This window comes from Microcebus murinus, chromosome 14, assembly GCF_040939455.1.
Source record: "Microcebus murinus isolate Inina chromosome 14, M.murinus_Inina_mat1.0, whole genome shotgun sequence".
In the NCBI taxonomy this organism is placed as follows: domain Eukaryota; kingdom Metazoa; phylum Chordata; class Mammalia; order Primates; family Cheirogaleidae; genus Microcebus; species Microcebus murinus.
In genome coordinates, this window is record NC_134117.1 from 79,452,185 (window position 1) to 79,467,561 (window position 15,377).

The 15,377-nt window shown below is 35.9% G+C and overlaps 1 protein-coding gene across 3 annotated transcripts in view; it reads right to left on the reverse strand.

Annotated features, from left to right (window-relative positions):
• Positions 1-15,377, reverse strand: part of LOC105879006 (chondroitin sulfate N-acetylgalactosaminyltransferase 2) — a 45,005-nt gene that overhangs the window by 24,738 nt on the left and 4,890 nt on the right. The window contains exons 2-5 of one of the 3 annotated variants that reach the window (XM_012778941.2): positions 8,610-8,782; positions 5,538-6,461; positions 3,161-3,377; positions 1,236-1,337 (exon numbers count right to left, since the gene is read on the reverse strand). In XM_012778941.2, the coding sequence (XP_012634395.1) occupies positions 1,236-1,337; positions 3,161-3,377; positions 5,538-6,198 (980 nt within the window). In that variant the 5' untranslated portion in view covers positions 6,199-6,461; positions 8,610-8,782. The remainder of the gene's footprint in view (positions 1-1,235; positions 1,338-3,160; positions 3,378-5,537; positions 6,462-8,609; positions 8,783-15,377) is intronic. The other 2 variants (XM_012778938.2, XM_012778942.2) reach the window with 2 other exon arrangements.

Here is a 15,377-nt window from a genome sequence, read left to right on the forward strand (position 1 = left end):
GGTAAGTAGGAACTGACTTATTAGAGGTAATTCGGGGTAAAGAAGAAGTAAAAGACTCTGGGTCTCAGATGTCAAGTCCAGGGGATTGTGAAAATGGTCTTACTCTGAAGTGAAACAGGGCTGTCAGGAGGAGCTGGTGTAGGGAAGGGGAAGAGATGAATCATGTTTACACACCTCAGAGCTGTGAGGGTCCCCGAAGGGCAGAAATCGAGACTGCTCAATTATGCCCAGTCTTCTTCCAACTATCCTAGTCAGACTCCTAAGTGGTGTACGTGGAACACAGCAGGTAGGACTCAATGAATGTTAGTTCAACGATTCAAGAAGAATGGCTGGCCAAATCTGGACTCTTAGGGAATCCAGATTTGGCCAAAACTGGCTACAACTAGCAGAAAGGTAAAGAACTAAAGGATACAGAGTTGGTGTGATTAGAGAAGACAATTAACCTAATAATTTACATTATATCATACTTACATTTATAAAATATTTACATTTTATAAACATAACATTTTAAGATGAAAGTATTGGTTAGCCTGTCAATGTAAAAAATCAACTAAAGAGGATAACAGAGAAAAGGCTGAATTTGGCAGTTAGGTTGTACCTTTGGGCCCATCTTTTTGAGAGGAAAAGGCTGAGAAGCTAAAGAATTAATAATTAAGTATGAAGGAATTACTAAATCATTAATTCAAACCTCTGAACACCTACGATGTGCCAGGTACTATATGTGTTGGTTAGTTACAAAACTACTATTCCATGAGGTTTATCTGTGAAAGGACAGAAACATAATAGTAGCTATTGGGTACTGCAGAATCAAGGGGTTTCTTAAGTATATGGGAGACCTAAGCATTGTTTATAGGGGAGCCTGAGGAAATGGAAGGAAAGAAAGGTGACAAGTAAGAGATAAGCTCAGGAGATGATGATATCAAAGTGAAGGGATTCAATTTAGAAAAAGGGAAAGAAGCAAATATATAGAAGGTGAGTGAGCCATAGAGGGAGAGCGTCCTGATCATGCCAGGCTGCCTGCTATGCAGTGAAGGGAAGTTGAGTCATGTAGGATTGCATGTGAAATGAGGAACTTAATGTCACCACCACTACCCACATGTTCAACCAACTTTTTAAATAGTAGTTATTCAAAATTATTAATTTGTTTAAGTATCTAAAATTCTCACTCTTCTAGTGCTGTATATATATAATATATACATATATAAAAGACTTCACTATGGACATGGCTCACCAACCTTGTGACAGATTCTAGGATAGACTTGACTTTAGACAGTCCTTCTTTACCAAAATACACCACTGTGAGATGAATCCTCTTGTCCTGATGAATACAAACATCCCTAACAGAATTGAGAAATAAAGTTTGTTCAAGAAAATACATGACACTACTCATTCAAAAACCAATCAAATGAAATTTTAACAACAACAACAACAACAAAATGAGGCATTACTGACACAGAATGAAGTCACATGAAGTAAACATAGGAGTGGCAACATTTCTGAATTCCTGAAGGCAGCAGCAAAGGCACAAAGTCTATGCCTGAATGAGCACACTCCTTGGAGGGTCATGGAAGCAGTTCAACATTGTTGCCATATTTCAAAACATTTTTGGAACATTTGGGTTGAGATTGCTCTCAGATGCAAATTATTAATACAAGATCTTCAAGGAAATAAATTCAATCAGTTCATAGCCAAATAAACAACATTCAAGTTTTGGATCAAGAGTTATTTTTGTCCTCAGATTGGCTAATTCCAAAAATTATACCTACCATTAAGGAATCAGTTCATAGCCAAATAAACAACATTCAAGTTTTGGATCAAGAGTTATTTTTGTCCTCAGACTGGCTAATTCCAAAAATTATACCTACCATTAAGGAATAAATATTAGCCATGACTGAGATTACTTACTGTAAAGAATAATGCGCCTCTGAAGGCAATTCCAAGGAAGGCAATTTAAAAAAATGCTTTAGAAAATAATCTCAAATGAACTATTACAACAGTTAAACTCATTTGGAAGTATGACTGTGAACTAATTTCAATATGAGAATAAAGAATAGAATCATAAAGCATTAAAACTAGTATATTAAAGTATTAAAAACATTAAAAATATTAAAGGATTAAAAACATGGTATTAAAAATATTAAAGTATTTAAAAATTTAATTATTAAATTAAGAAAGTAATATTTTCCTCAAATAGTTATTCTAATGTGTAGTTATTACCTCTTTAACATTTCAACATTTTAAATTATCGAAATTTAACATAAAAAAGAAAAACTTTATACTTTCTCTGCTTCCCAAGATAGAATAACTTTTTCCCATCTTTAGTTGAATGTCTGTATTTCTAAATTTATTTCAATTTTAAAACTCAAATCATTCTCAAGGGGACTTCCTTGGGAGATAGCAATGTTCTATATCTTGATTGGGGTAGTGGTTTGTGAGTGTATGCATTTGCCAAAAGTCATGAAACCTATATCCTTAAAATATGTAGATATTATTGTATGTAAATTATTCCTCAACAATGTTGATTTTTAAGAATTCAATCTGTACTAAAATGAATTCACACATAATTATAAGGGCAATCAAATTTAGTTTCTAGGCCGGGCGCGGTGGCTCACGCCTGTAATCCTAGCACTCTGGGAGGCTGAGGCGGGCGGATTGCTTGAGGTTGGGAGTTCGAAACCATCCTGAGCGAGACCCCCGTCTCTACTAAAAATAGAAAGAAATTAATTGACCAACTAAAAATATATATACAAAAAATTAGCCGGGCATGGTGGTGCATGCCTGTAGTCCCAGCTACTTGGGAGGCTGAGGCAGGAGGATCGCTTGAGCCCAGGAGTTTGAGGTTGCTGTGAGCTAGGCTGACGCCACGGCACTCACTCTAGCCAGGGCAACAAAAAGTGAGACTCTGTCTCAAAAAAAAAAAAAAAAAAAAAAAAAAATTTAGTTTCTAGTAGCTGTCACTCTCAATTTATTTCACAGTTCAAATTATCAATAACACAATATACTACACATACTTAAAGAAAAAAGAGAATATAAAAAAATAAAGTTTCCCTAAAGCCTATAAAATTATCCCAAAATGCTAAGTAATTATACCGAGTGGAGATAAAGTAATTCTGCATTGTTTTAGGAGCATGTAGCCAAATCATTAAGCCCTGACAGTTACCTGAAGTTCTGCATAAACTGTGCAAACGCTTCCGTTCTTTCAGCAAGTGGCACAATTATATTAATAATTGATCTAGTAATGTCAATCATTTCGCTCTTCACTTTCATGAGAGGTCCAAAAGGGCGGAAGAGGGTCACATGCCTATATTCCATAAGGTCTGCTTTCTTAAAAAAGAGTTCATACTGTGTGCCCTTATCTCTCTCGGTGCGATAATAACCTGAAGAAAAGAGTTAGGAACAAAGATGTCTCCATGTCAATGTTTACAAATTCAATGCGAAGATGGATTTTACTGAAAGATCAAAAGTATTAAACCAGACATGTAGGGTTTTTACCTATTTGTGAAAATATTTATTACCACTGCACAGTCAGTAACAACTATCCTTTAAAAGAAAAGGAGAGGTTAAAAAAAAACCTGTTCACTGCTCTGCTACATTATTCAATTCATAAAATATGTTCCAAATGACAATTATTTCTTTCTACATATGACTTTTTAAAATACTAGAGCATATCAACACAGTAACCATATGACAAAGAAATTACTTCTAGCAACATTAAATTATGGACTAAAGAGTCAAAACTTCTATTGTTCAGTTCAGGTCAACAAAAACAAATCTAGTGCCTTCGTAACAGTCACTGGTGATATAAAGAGGGCCACATGGTCCCAGGAAGGGCTAGTCTACTGAGGGTGACAGAAAAATAATAACAGTATAGTTATACACACACACACACACACACACACACGTATATATGTTTTTACTGAATAGATATAGATTTAAACACAGTGATTTGAGACACCTTTGTGAGAAAAGAATGGAAGTCTACCAGGCAATTTGATTTTTAAGTGTCACACTTAGGAGAGAGATGGTTAGACCTATAGATGTGTAAGTCACTCAGTTAATATCTGGGTATAAATGGTGAACAAGATAGACTTGGTTCCAACTCACCTGAGGTTTATAGTCTAACAGGAACTACAAATGAGGAAGTGGGCAACACCACATACTGTGACAAGTGCTATGGGTGTACAGGTAGGTGACAAGAGCTATCTCAGACTTGAGGTTGGAGATGACTTCTCAGAAGAAGTTATATTGAGCTAAAGTCTAGAAGAGGAATAGTAATTACTCAGTTGTTGTTAGCAATCATTTTGGGAGAGGGAAGGCAGTAGCACAGCAGAGGAAAAGTGAAGGACTGAGTTTGTCCCATGCAGAGAAAAATCCTGACAGTAACAGAATTCAAGAGAGTTATAAGATAAGCAGAAGCTGCAGATATAAAACTGGCATAGATCCACTTCTTTTTAGGCAGAGCAAATTTTGACCACATTTTATATGTTACTTTGTCATCTTATTTCCTCTGTAGTTTTCAATTCTGCCACAAACTATAAACAGAGTAAGAAGACAAAAAGCTGAACTGGTAGAAAAATGAGAAGTTTTGAGAAAAACAATCCTTCAAAAATGGCAGGAAGTGACAGCAGAAAAAAGAACAGGTCGCAGGAAAAAGACAGCTGAAATGCCACAACAAGCACAATGCCCTCCCTGATGGCCTCCCAAGGCCTCAATGCATATACTATGGCACAGCAAATGATAGCCATGATGATTAGGGGTCAAAAAACCTACGTGTGGTTTACTGTTTATAGAATCATGCAAAGAGAATTCTTAAGAAAGATTTATATCCAAAATGGTTTTAAGACTGCATTAAATATCCAGCAGGAGGTGTTAAAATGGAGATGAGTAGGGATCTATAATTATTCCTGTTTTTATATATCAACAAATATTATCTTAAATTTATAGCAGTGTTCCTTGACCTCTGAGTCATGTCTCATCTTGATATATAAAAATCCCATACACTTTCTGCATTCTGTACTAGAAAAATAGGGTTTTTTTCTTACTTTTCCAAATGTCAAAAATGCTTTTTAAAACCATGTATGCCTCCTTGATGTTTGGACATATACTTCTCCTTCCGCTAAAATGGAAAATAACTAGTAGGCTACTAAATTAGTTTTTTTCTTTCCTCTATCAAATTTTGAACCTTAGTTCATACATTTTTAAAAACATAAAAAAGGAACATCAAGACAAAAGAGGAATGCAAATCATACACACATGCAAAGACATACACAACCCACAAGAGCCCTTCAACCTTAGTAGTTAGTATTCTTCTATATAAGATGAGATTTATTCTATTTCCCTGGTCCTTATTCTCTATTTTTATTATGATCTCATTATAACTTTTTCCAGAAAGTCGCTTAAAATTCTTGGCAGAATGAAATGGTTAAAAACTTAAATGTTTTAATACAGTGGCTAATGACTGACTTATATTACCATGATACAATATTAGCATTTTGTCTTACTAACATAACTATTGGCCAACATATTTTTCACATTACCTTCTACGAAGTCATTTTCATTAAATATCAGTTTCTCTCCAAGGGGACCCTCCTCATTGTCCTGTTCATCATCTTCATCAGGATTATTAATGACCTCCAAGCCGGCTTCAATAACTTCTACCAATTCATCTCGTTTGTCTTTTCTAACTGGCTTTTCTTCAGGATGGCGAGTGAGACCCATTTCCAACTGAAACACTTTCATTAAGGTAAAACTTTCAAAGGGAATAACCCCATACTCACTGGGTAGTTTGGCTCCTATGCTAACTTCAGCTTTGTCAATTTGGGAATGAAGAAACTCTAAAAGATCACTAGGTGCTTGCTCTTTGTTGCCTTGATAGCCTATGCCATTAGCCCCTACATTCTTTCTCTCTTGCAATGATCTCATCTTCTCGCTCATTTCTTGTAATTCTTGTTTTAGTTGGGCAATTTGGCGTTTCAGACTGGTTGCCCTCGTTTGATAATGTTCTTCTTGCTCTTGTAGGAGGGCTTGATAATACTCTTTACCATAACTTTCCCCAACAACACCAGGAAGAGATGCATTCCCATCAGTCTGGGGGGCACACTCCAGAAGGTACATAAATAGTATCAAAGTGCAGAGCAAAGCAAGGCCCAACAGCAGCCAGTGGGTCCGGGTCTGAAGAATCAATCCTCTTCTAGGCATTCTTATTAATGTGTACTTGCCTATGAAGATAAACTCTTTGCTTGTTCATACTATTAGCAAAAAGTTAGCAAAAATTAAAAACAAAATCGGAATTTCCATAAAAGGTACCAAATGAATCCTGCAGTAGCTTAAAAAATTTCTTTCTTCAGCAGTCATGACTACTTGCAGAAATGAGAAATTAAGTATACTTTCTGTATTGTGACCATGATATACAGAATAAAGAAATCTGATCTATAAAATCCATTATATGAGTGGTGATTTTTCTGAAAGAAACAGATCAGAATCAATCAGAATTTTGTTTCCTTAAGTGTATGTATAAAATTGTTTGCAGCTTCAGTAAACTTACCATGTGACTACTACATGTAGAGAACCATAAGAGGTGCTAATATAATTTAGAATATTCAGTAAATACTGGAGAATTTTTAAAAATACATTATAAAACACTAAAATATTATGTATAATACTTTTAACTAGTATGTCTACACACTGATAACCTCAATCAAAGAAACATTAAATTATGTTCAGCATAGTTTGTGTTACATAGATTCTACTGTTTTCTAATTGTTTGAAAATTATATTGCTTGTAACTCTTTATTAACATAATATTTCAATTGATGCACTATTTCCCAACTAAAGCATATGACTATTTGGGAACTGAGCTTCTATAAATTGCTTCTGTTATATAGTAATAATGGTTTACTGGAGAGAAATATTTTCTTCTAGTTTATTCAATTCAGGCATTCTACCTCATGAATTTCAATTTCTTTTTTTTTTTTTTTTTTTTTTTTTGAGACAGAGTCTTGCTTTCTTGCCTAGGCTAGAGTGAGTGCCGTGGTGTCAGCCTAGCTCACAGCAACCTCAAACTCCTGGGCTCAAGCCATCCTCCTGCCTCAGCCTCCTGAGTAGCTGGGACTACAGGCATGCGCCACCATGCCCGGCTGATTTTTATATTATATATATTAGTTGGCCAATTAATTTCTTTCTATTTTTATGGTAGAGACGGGGTCTCGCTCAGGCTGGTTTTGAACTTCTGACCTTGAGCAATCCGCCCGCCTCAGCCTCCCAGAGTGCTAGGATTACAGGCGTGAGCCACCGCGCCCGGCATGAATTTCAATTTCTATTGCTCAACTCAGCCATTCTAGAAGCCTTAAAATTAAGTGGGGGGAAAAACAATTTCAAAAGGTCACAGACATCTGGAAAACACATTAAGAAAACATTTTTATATCCAAAGTCCTCCAGTACATTATTTGCACATTAGGTCACATAATTCTTTCCACTGTATTATACATCAACAGATTTCCTACAAACCTTTTATATAGACCTTTGGGGTCTATATTAAAAAAAACATGAACATATTAATCATGTTTATCTTTAGAGAAAAATTCAAAATTCAAAAAACATTTATAAATTTATAAAATTACATGCTATCTTTCATTCTACAACCAACTGTGTGAGTTTTTCTGTGTCTCTAAACTGAGGATTCTTAACTCTAGAAATAGAGAAGGTTAAACTTAGGAGAGGGAAGGCAGGGAGGCCTCCATTGCAAAAAGAAGTTCCATTCTTTATGGTTGTTGAGAAAGACAATATGATATGACAGCAGGTTTTCAATAGTAATGTGTTTTTTTTTTTGGCACAGCAGAATCTATGAAAGATCACTAGGGAATATCAATCCCAGCCACCTTCTTAGTAATTAGGAAAGCCTGGATGTCTTCCATGGAAAATGCTGCAGTGTTTTTTTTTTGTTTTGTTTTTTTGTGTTTTTTTTGTGGCACATGTCTGTATAAAATGAAGGACAGATTCAAACTTCTTTATAGTAGACCACAAATAGTAGACTAAACTCCCCTTAGCTATTTATTACTTTAGTAAACCAAATGATAACCAAGTATCTTGAAAAATTTAATTTACTACAAGGGAGTCTTTTACTATGACAACATCTGTCTTACTAATTATACATTTTGTTTAAGTGATGTAGGAAAAAATTTTAGTTTAAGAAATACTATCTAATTAAAAATAAGAATGCAAAGCTAATATTATTTCCAGGACTTAACCATGCCTCAAAACCATAATCCTTAGCATAAGAAACAACTTGAATTTCATCATTTAAAAGATAAACTTAGAGGCATCTCTTTTAATTATTTATAAGTTGTTACTAGCCCACTTATTAGAGAAAAGAAAGGCTAGAACTGAAAATGCAGACATAATATTGTATAAATTATTAATAAAGATCTACTTAACCATACTAAAACTGTCTTGAAGTGAAATGTAATAACAGAACTAACAGTAAGTAATCTAAGTACCACTATCTTTTATTACTATGGTAGCTCATATATGGTTTTCTTTATATAAATTAATTATACACACACACACACACACACACACACATATATATAGAGAGAGAGACAGGGTCTTACTCTGTTGCCCTGGCTGGTGCACAGTCGTGCTAATGTAGCTCACTGCAACCCCAACCTCCTGGGCTGAAGTGATCCTCCTCCCTTAGCCTTCAGAGTAGCTAAGACTACGGCCATAGGCTCTGGCGCCCAGCTAATTTTTTATTTTTGTAAAGATGGAGGTCTTGCCGAAATACCTTTCACAATAGAAACAAAGAAAATAAAATACTTAGGAATATATTTAACTAAGGAGGTGAAAGACCTCTATAGGGAGAACTACAAAACACTGAGGAAAGAAATTGCAGAGGATGTAAACAGATGGAAAAACATATCATGCTCATGGATATGCAGAATCAACATTGTTAAAATGTCTATACTACCCAAAGTGATTTACAGATTCAATGCAATCCCCATTAACATACATACCATCATTATTTTTTAGTAGACCTCAAAAAAATAGTTCTACGCTTCGTATGGACCCAGAAAAGACCTGAATAGCTAATGCAATCTTATGTAATAAGAACAAATCAGGAGGCATCACTTTACCAGACTTCAGGCTATACTACAAGGTTATAATAACCAAAACAGCATGGCACAAGAACAGAGACATGGATCTATGGATCACTGGCATAAGAACAGAGACATGGATCTATGGATCAGAACCATCCTCATATAGCCATCTTATCTTTTTTTTTTTTTAAACAGAGTCTCGCTCTGTTGCCTGGGCTAGAGTGCCATGGCATCAGCCTAGCTCACAGCAACCTCAAACTCCTGGGCTCAAGCAATCCTTCTGCCTCAGTCTTTCGAGTAGCTGGGACTATAGGCATGCGCCACCATGCCTGGCTAATTTTTTCTATATATTTTTAGTTGTCCAGCTAATTTCTTTCTATTTTTAGTAGAGATGGAATCTCACTCTTGCTCAGGCTGCTCTTGAACTCCTGACCTTGAGTGATCCTCCAACCTGGCCTCCCAGAGTGCTATAATTATAGGCATGAGCCACCACGCCTGGCCTAGCCAGCTATCTTTGACAAAGCAAACAAAAACATACACTGGGGTAAAGAAACCCTAGTCAATAAATGGTGTTGGAAAAATTGGATAGCCATAGGCAGAAGGCTGAAACAGGATCCAAACCTCTCACAAAAATTAATTCATGATGAATAACAGACTTAAACCCAAGGCATGAAACTGTAAGAATTCTAGAAGAAAATGTTGCAAAAACTATACTTATAGATATTGGCCTAGACAAAGAATTCATGAAGAAGACCTCAAAAGCAATCACAGCAACAAGAATACATAAATGGGACCTGATCAAATTAAAACCTTCTGCACAGCCAAGGACACAATCAATACAGCAAATAGACAACCTACAGAATGGGAGAAAATATTTGTATGCTATACATCCAATAAACAGCTGATAACCAGAAACTGTTTACAAAGAACTCAAGCAAATCAGCATGAAAAAAATCAAACGACCCTATTAAAAAGTGGGCAAAAAGACATGAATAGAAATTTTTCAAAAGAAGATAGAATAATGGCCAACAAACACATGAAAAAATGCTCAATGTCTTTAATCATCAAGGAAATGCAAATCAAAACCACAATGAGATATCACCTAACTCCAGTAAGAATGGCTTTTATTAAAAAATTCCAAAACAGCAGATGCTGGTGAGGATGCTGAGAGAAAGGTACACTTATACACTGTTGGTGGGACTGTAAACTAGTACAAACCTCTATGGAAAGTAGTATGGCGATACCTCAAAGAACTTAAACTAGACCTACCATTTGATCCAGCAATCCCACTATTAGGTATTTATACAAAGGAAATAAAGACATTTTATAAAAAAGATACTTGTACTCCAATGTTTATAGTACCACAAGTCACAATTACAAAGATGTGGAATCAAACCAGATGCCCATCGACACATTAGTGGATTGATAAAATGTGAGATATACACACACACACACACACACACATATATATATACACACATACATGCTATAGAGCACTACTCAGCCATAAAAAAAATGGTGATCTAGTATTTTCTGTAATAACCTGGATGCAACTGGGGGCCATTCTTCTTAGTGAAGCATCACAAGAATGGAAAAACAAACACATGTACTCAATACTAAATTAGAACTAATCAATCAACACTTATATGCACATCTGTAAGTAAAACTGAAGGGAAATCAGGTAAGTGGGAGGGGACAGGAGGGGATGGGTAAATTCACACCTAACAGGTACAATGCACACTAACTGAGCGAAGGGTACAGTTATAACTTTTACTCAAACTGTACAAAAGCAAATTATGTAACCAAAACATGTGTACCTCTATAAAATTCTGAAATATACTTAATTAAAAATATGGGAGTCTTGCTATGTTGCCCATGCTGGTCTCAAACTTTTAGTTTCAAGCCATCTTTCCCCTCAGCCTCCCAGTACTGGGATTACAGGCATGAGCCACTGTGCCCAGCTGATAAGGTATTTTAAACTATGAAATATGATTCATAAATGAGTCACTACTAAAAGGTTTACTTTTCAATGAAATAGAAAATAACAATATCAATTAGCCCAGAGCCCAACCAACCTTCTAAACATAAATGCGGATTTAGTTAAGTGTTTTGAGGACAGAAAGGGATAATGTGAAAATGAGCTGTTAAAAGTTATATAATACAAAATCAAAGATCTCAGACATGAAAGAAATCTTAGAAGCCATCAATTCTAACTCTGTAAAACAGACTAAAATGACATCCTCTTATACCCAAGATGGACTAACAGAGGCCAGGTTTACTCGCATGCTTGAAACAACATAAAAACAAATACCCTCCCTGCCAAAACGCTAAAATATGAAACAACAGTTTTTTCAAGATACTCAACATCAGGTAACAACACTGATCCCCAGAGAAGCAAGAAACAAGTGGCTGCCCAGCTTACTGCCTTAGTTTCTAAGCCATACAGGGAGGGAAAACTAAGTAGAGCCCAGCAGATTCCCTGAGTTGATGGGATGGAGGTGATAGTCTGAGGAAATTAATGCAGCCAGGGTTCCATGGATATAGTACCAGAGAGGAAAGAGCTGTACAGAGAACTCCAGAGATCTGAAGAAGAAACCCTCTAGGTATTCAGCAGAGCACTTATTAGTGAAGGCTTATGAGGAAACTAACAGGCTAAGGAAAGGACCACACAAAAAATTAGAGGGCACAGAATCAAGCATTCATACAGGGCCAGGAATAGTGCATGTTTCCACCAGACAAACTGAAAAACCTCAAATTCATGGGACATTGGGTAGAGTACTCAAAAAAAGTCTTGGCTCAGAGTGGGAAATAATCAGCTCTAGACTAAACATGGCTCTGGTCCTGCCAACAAATCTTAAAAGCAAGACCTAAAAGGATCAACTTGTTTCTAAGTAACAGTATAATAAGCCTCAAGAATATTTATAGGAATATAAAAATATCCAGTACTCAGCAAAATAAAATTCACAATATCTGACAAACAAAAATTACTAGTCATAAAGAAAAACATGATCCATAATGAGAAAAATCAAGAATTAAAACTGACCTAAAACTGACATAGATATGGGAATTTGCAGAAAAGGACATTAAAGCAGCTATTTATAACTATATTAAAAAAATTCATGTTCAAAAGACTAAGTAGAGGCATGGATAACATCATAAAGATCCAACCTGGCCGGGCGTGGTGGCTCGCACCTGTAATCTTAGCACTCTAGGAGGCTGAGGTAGGAGGATTCCTTGAGCTCAGGAGTTTGAGACCAGCCTGAATAAGAATGAGATCCCGTCTCCACTAAAAATAGAAAAATTAGCCAAGCATCATGGCAGACACCTATAGTACCAGCTACTCAGGATTCTGAGGTAGAAGGATCACTTGAGCCTGGAAGTCTGAGGTTCCAGTGAGCTATGACGATGCCACTGTACTCTACCCACAGCAACAGAGCGAGACTCTTGTCTTAAAAAAAAGAAAAGAAAAGATCCAAATTAAACTTCAAGAGATAAAAATTTCAATGTCTGAGATGAAAAATACACTGAATGAGATTGACAGCAGATTAAATACTTCAGAAAAACCTATTACTGAAGACATAGCAACAGAAACTATGAAAAATAAGAACAAAGCTGTGTGACAACTTCAAACAACCTAATAAACATGTGATTAGAGTCCTCAAAGAAGAGGGAGAGAGTTAAAAGAAATACTTAAAGAAATAAGGCTGAAAATTTCCCAAATTTGATGAAAACTATAAACACATAAATTTAAGAAGCTCAATCAATCTCAAATACAAGATCTAGAAAGAAAATTATAGCAAGGCACATGCTATTCAAATTGCTCAAACCCAATGACAGAAGAATCTTAAAAGTGGCCAGATGAAAAATGTACATCACATACTACTTGAAATCAATGCAAGTAAGAAGACAGTGGAGCAATATCTTTAAAGAACTGACAGGAAAAACATGCCAAACTAGAATTCTACATCTAGAAAAGTTATCTTTGAAAAAGGCAAAATACTTTTTCAGACATAAAAAACTAAAAGAATTCATCACCATCAGATCTGTACTACAAGTCCTTTGGGCAGAGGAACATAACATTAGATAGAACTGTGGATCTGCACGGAGCAATGAAGAACTTCAGAAATGTTAACTACACTGGTAACACAAGATTTTTTAAATTATCTAAATCCCTTTTAAAGATAACTGAATGAAAATGGAAAATTCCAAGAAAGATACAAACTAATGAAACTGACTTAAGAAGAAATAACTAAATATGAATAGATCTGTATGACAAGAGATTGATTAATAATAAAAAAGTCCAGGCCTCAAAGTAAAATACCGCATATTACTCTAAATGTCTCCTGTTAACAATTTTTCTATTTGCCATGTGACTTTGAGACAACAGAAGTGTTAAAGGTAGTTAATTCCAAAGCACTGATCCCTTACATAATAATATGACTTTTAAGCAGTTCTTCATCTTTTGATTCCGCATGTTTTGGTACTAACACAATACACTATGCATCATTTCCAGGATACTTACATTGCAGTGAGCCAAACTAACCTGCAATAAGAATAACCTTTGCCCTCTGAAAACCACAATCCATTTGAGTCAGTCAATCTATCTTTTTGTTTAGAGACACTCTTGCTCTGTTGCCCCAGCTAGAGTGCAGTGGCGCGATCATGGCTCACTGCAACCTCAAACTCCTGGCTCAAGCAATCCTCCTGCCTCAGCCTCCCGAGTGTGGGCCTACAGGTGCACACCACCACACCGTGTTAATTTTTCTATTTTTTGTAGAGACAGGGTCTTGCTCTTGCTCAGACTGGTCCCAAACTCCTGACCTCAAGCAATCTCCAGCCTTGGCCTCCCAGAGTGCTAGGATTACTGGCTGGAGCCACCGTGCCCTGCCTGAGTCTATTTAAAGTTATATTCTATATAATCCTCCCAAATTTTCTGTATAGAATAATATCTTATTGAAGTTTTCAAATGCTATTAATAAATTTATAATTTTAAGTTCATTTTTTTTTACAGCAAAAACAAAGCCACAAAATGATTTGGAAAACAACCACTGTCAGAAAACTGAAACTAAAATATTTTGAAGTGTAAGCATTTGGGAAGAAGTAAATTAGAATGTTTTATTTCTTGGAAAGTTCTGGATTCTTGATTACTTAATGAGTATCAGTGATACACTGATTCTTCAACATGTTGTTGAATAAGAGGCAAGTAATTAGAAATAAAAGTACTGATCACCAGAAAGCAGTACTTACTTAACAAATACTTGACTACCTACTGTGTGTCAGGCACTGGGTACCAAGAACAAGTAATACCAGATGGATCCTTTTGATAAGGTGTTTCTGGGGAAAACTATACTCCTGATACCTGGATTTCAGCAAGACAAATTAATATTCATGATATCATTATAGGTAAAGCAGAAAAATGTGCCGGCCTATGGCACAGTAAAAACAACCTGAAGAGTTAAGAGTAACAGCTATTTAATAGCTATGTAATCTTGGGCACAATACTTAACCTCTCTGAGCTTCCTTTATAAAATGAGGTAGTTTGCCTGGATAGCCAATGTTCCTTCCAAGATGTTACAATTACTTTAAGATAAACTAAACATACACACAAACTTCTGGAGGGCAAATTTGATTTAAATGCACATGCCCATTCATACAGCAATTCACAATTCTACTTTTAAGATTCTATACCTCAGAAATATCCACACTAGGCCGGGCGCTGTGGCTCACGCCTGTAATCCTAGCTCTTGGGAGGCCGAGGCGGGCGGATTGCTCAAGGTCAGGAGTTCAAAACCAGCCTGAGCGAGACCCCGTCTCTACTATAAATAGAAACAAATTAATTGGCCAACTGATATATATATATAAAAAATTAGCCGGGCATGGTGGCGCATGCCTGTAGTCCCAGCTACCCGGGAGGCTGAGGCAGAAGGATCACTGGAGCCCAGGAGTTTGAGGTTGCTGTGAGCTAGGCTGACGCCACGGCACTCACTCTAGCCCGGGCAACAAAGCGAGACTCTGTCTCAAAAAAAAAAAAAAAAAAAAAAAAAAAAAAAAAAAAAGAAATATCCACACTAGTATAGTATATAAAGTCACATGCATGAGATGTTTATTAATGTTATATGTAACAGCAAAATAAAAATAAAAGCAATTTAAAATCTATCAATAGGGGAAAGGTTAAACTGCAGACATTTATACAATAGATTTAAAAACAAATGAGGTAAATCCTTATGTGCTAATGTGGATAATACCTACAAAATGGTGCTAGTATGTTGCAAATATTTTGTT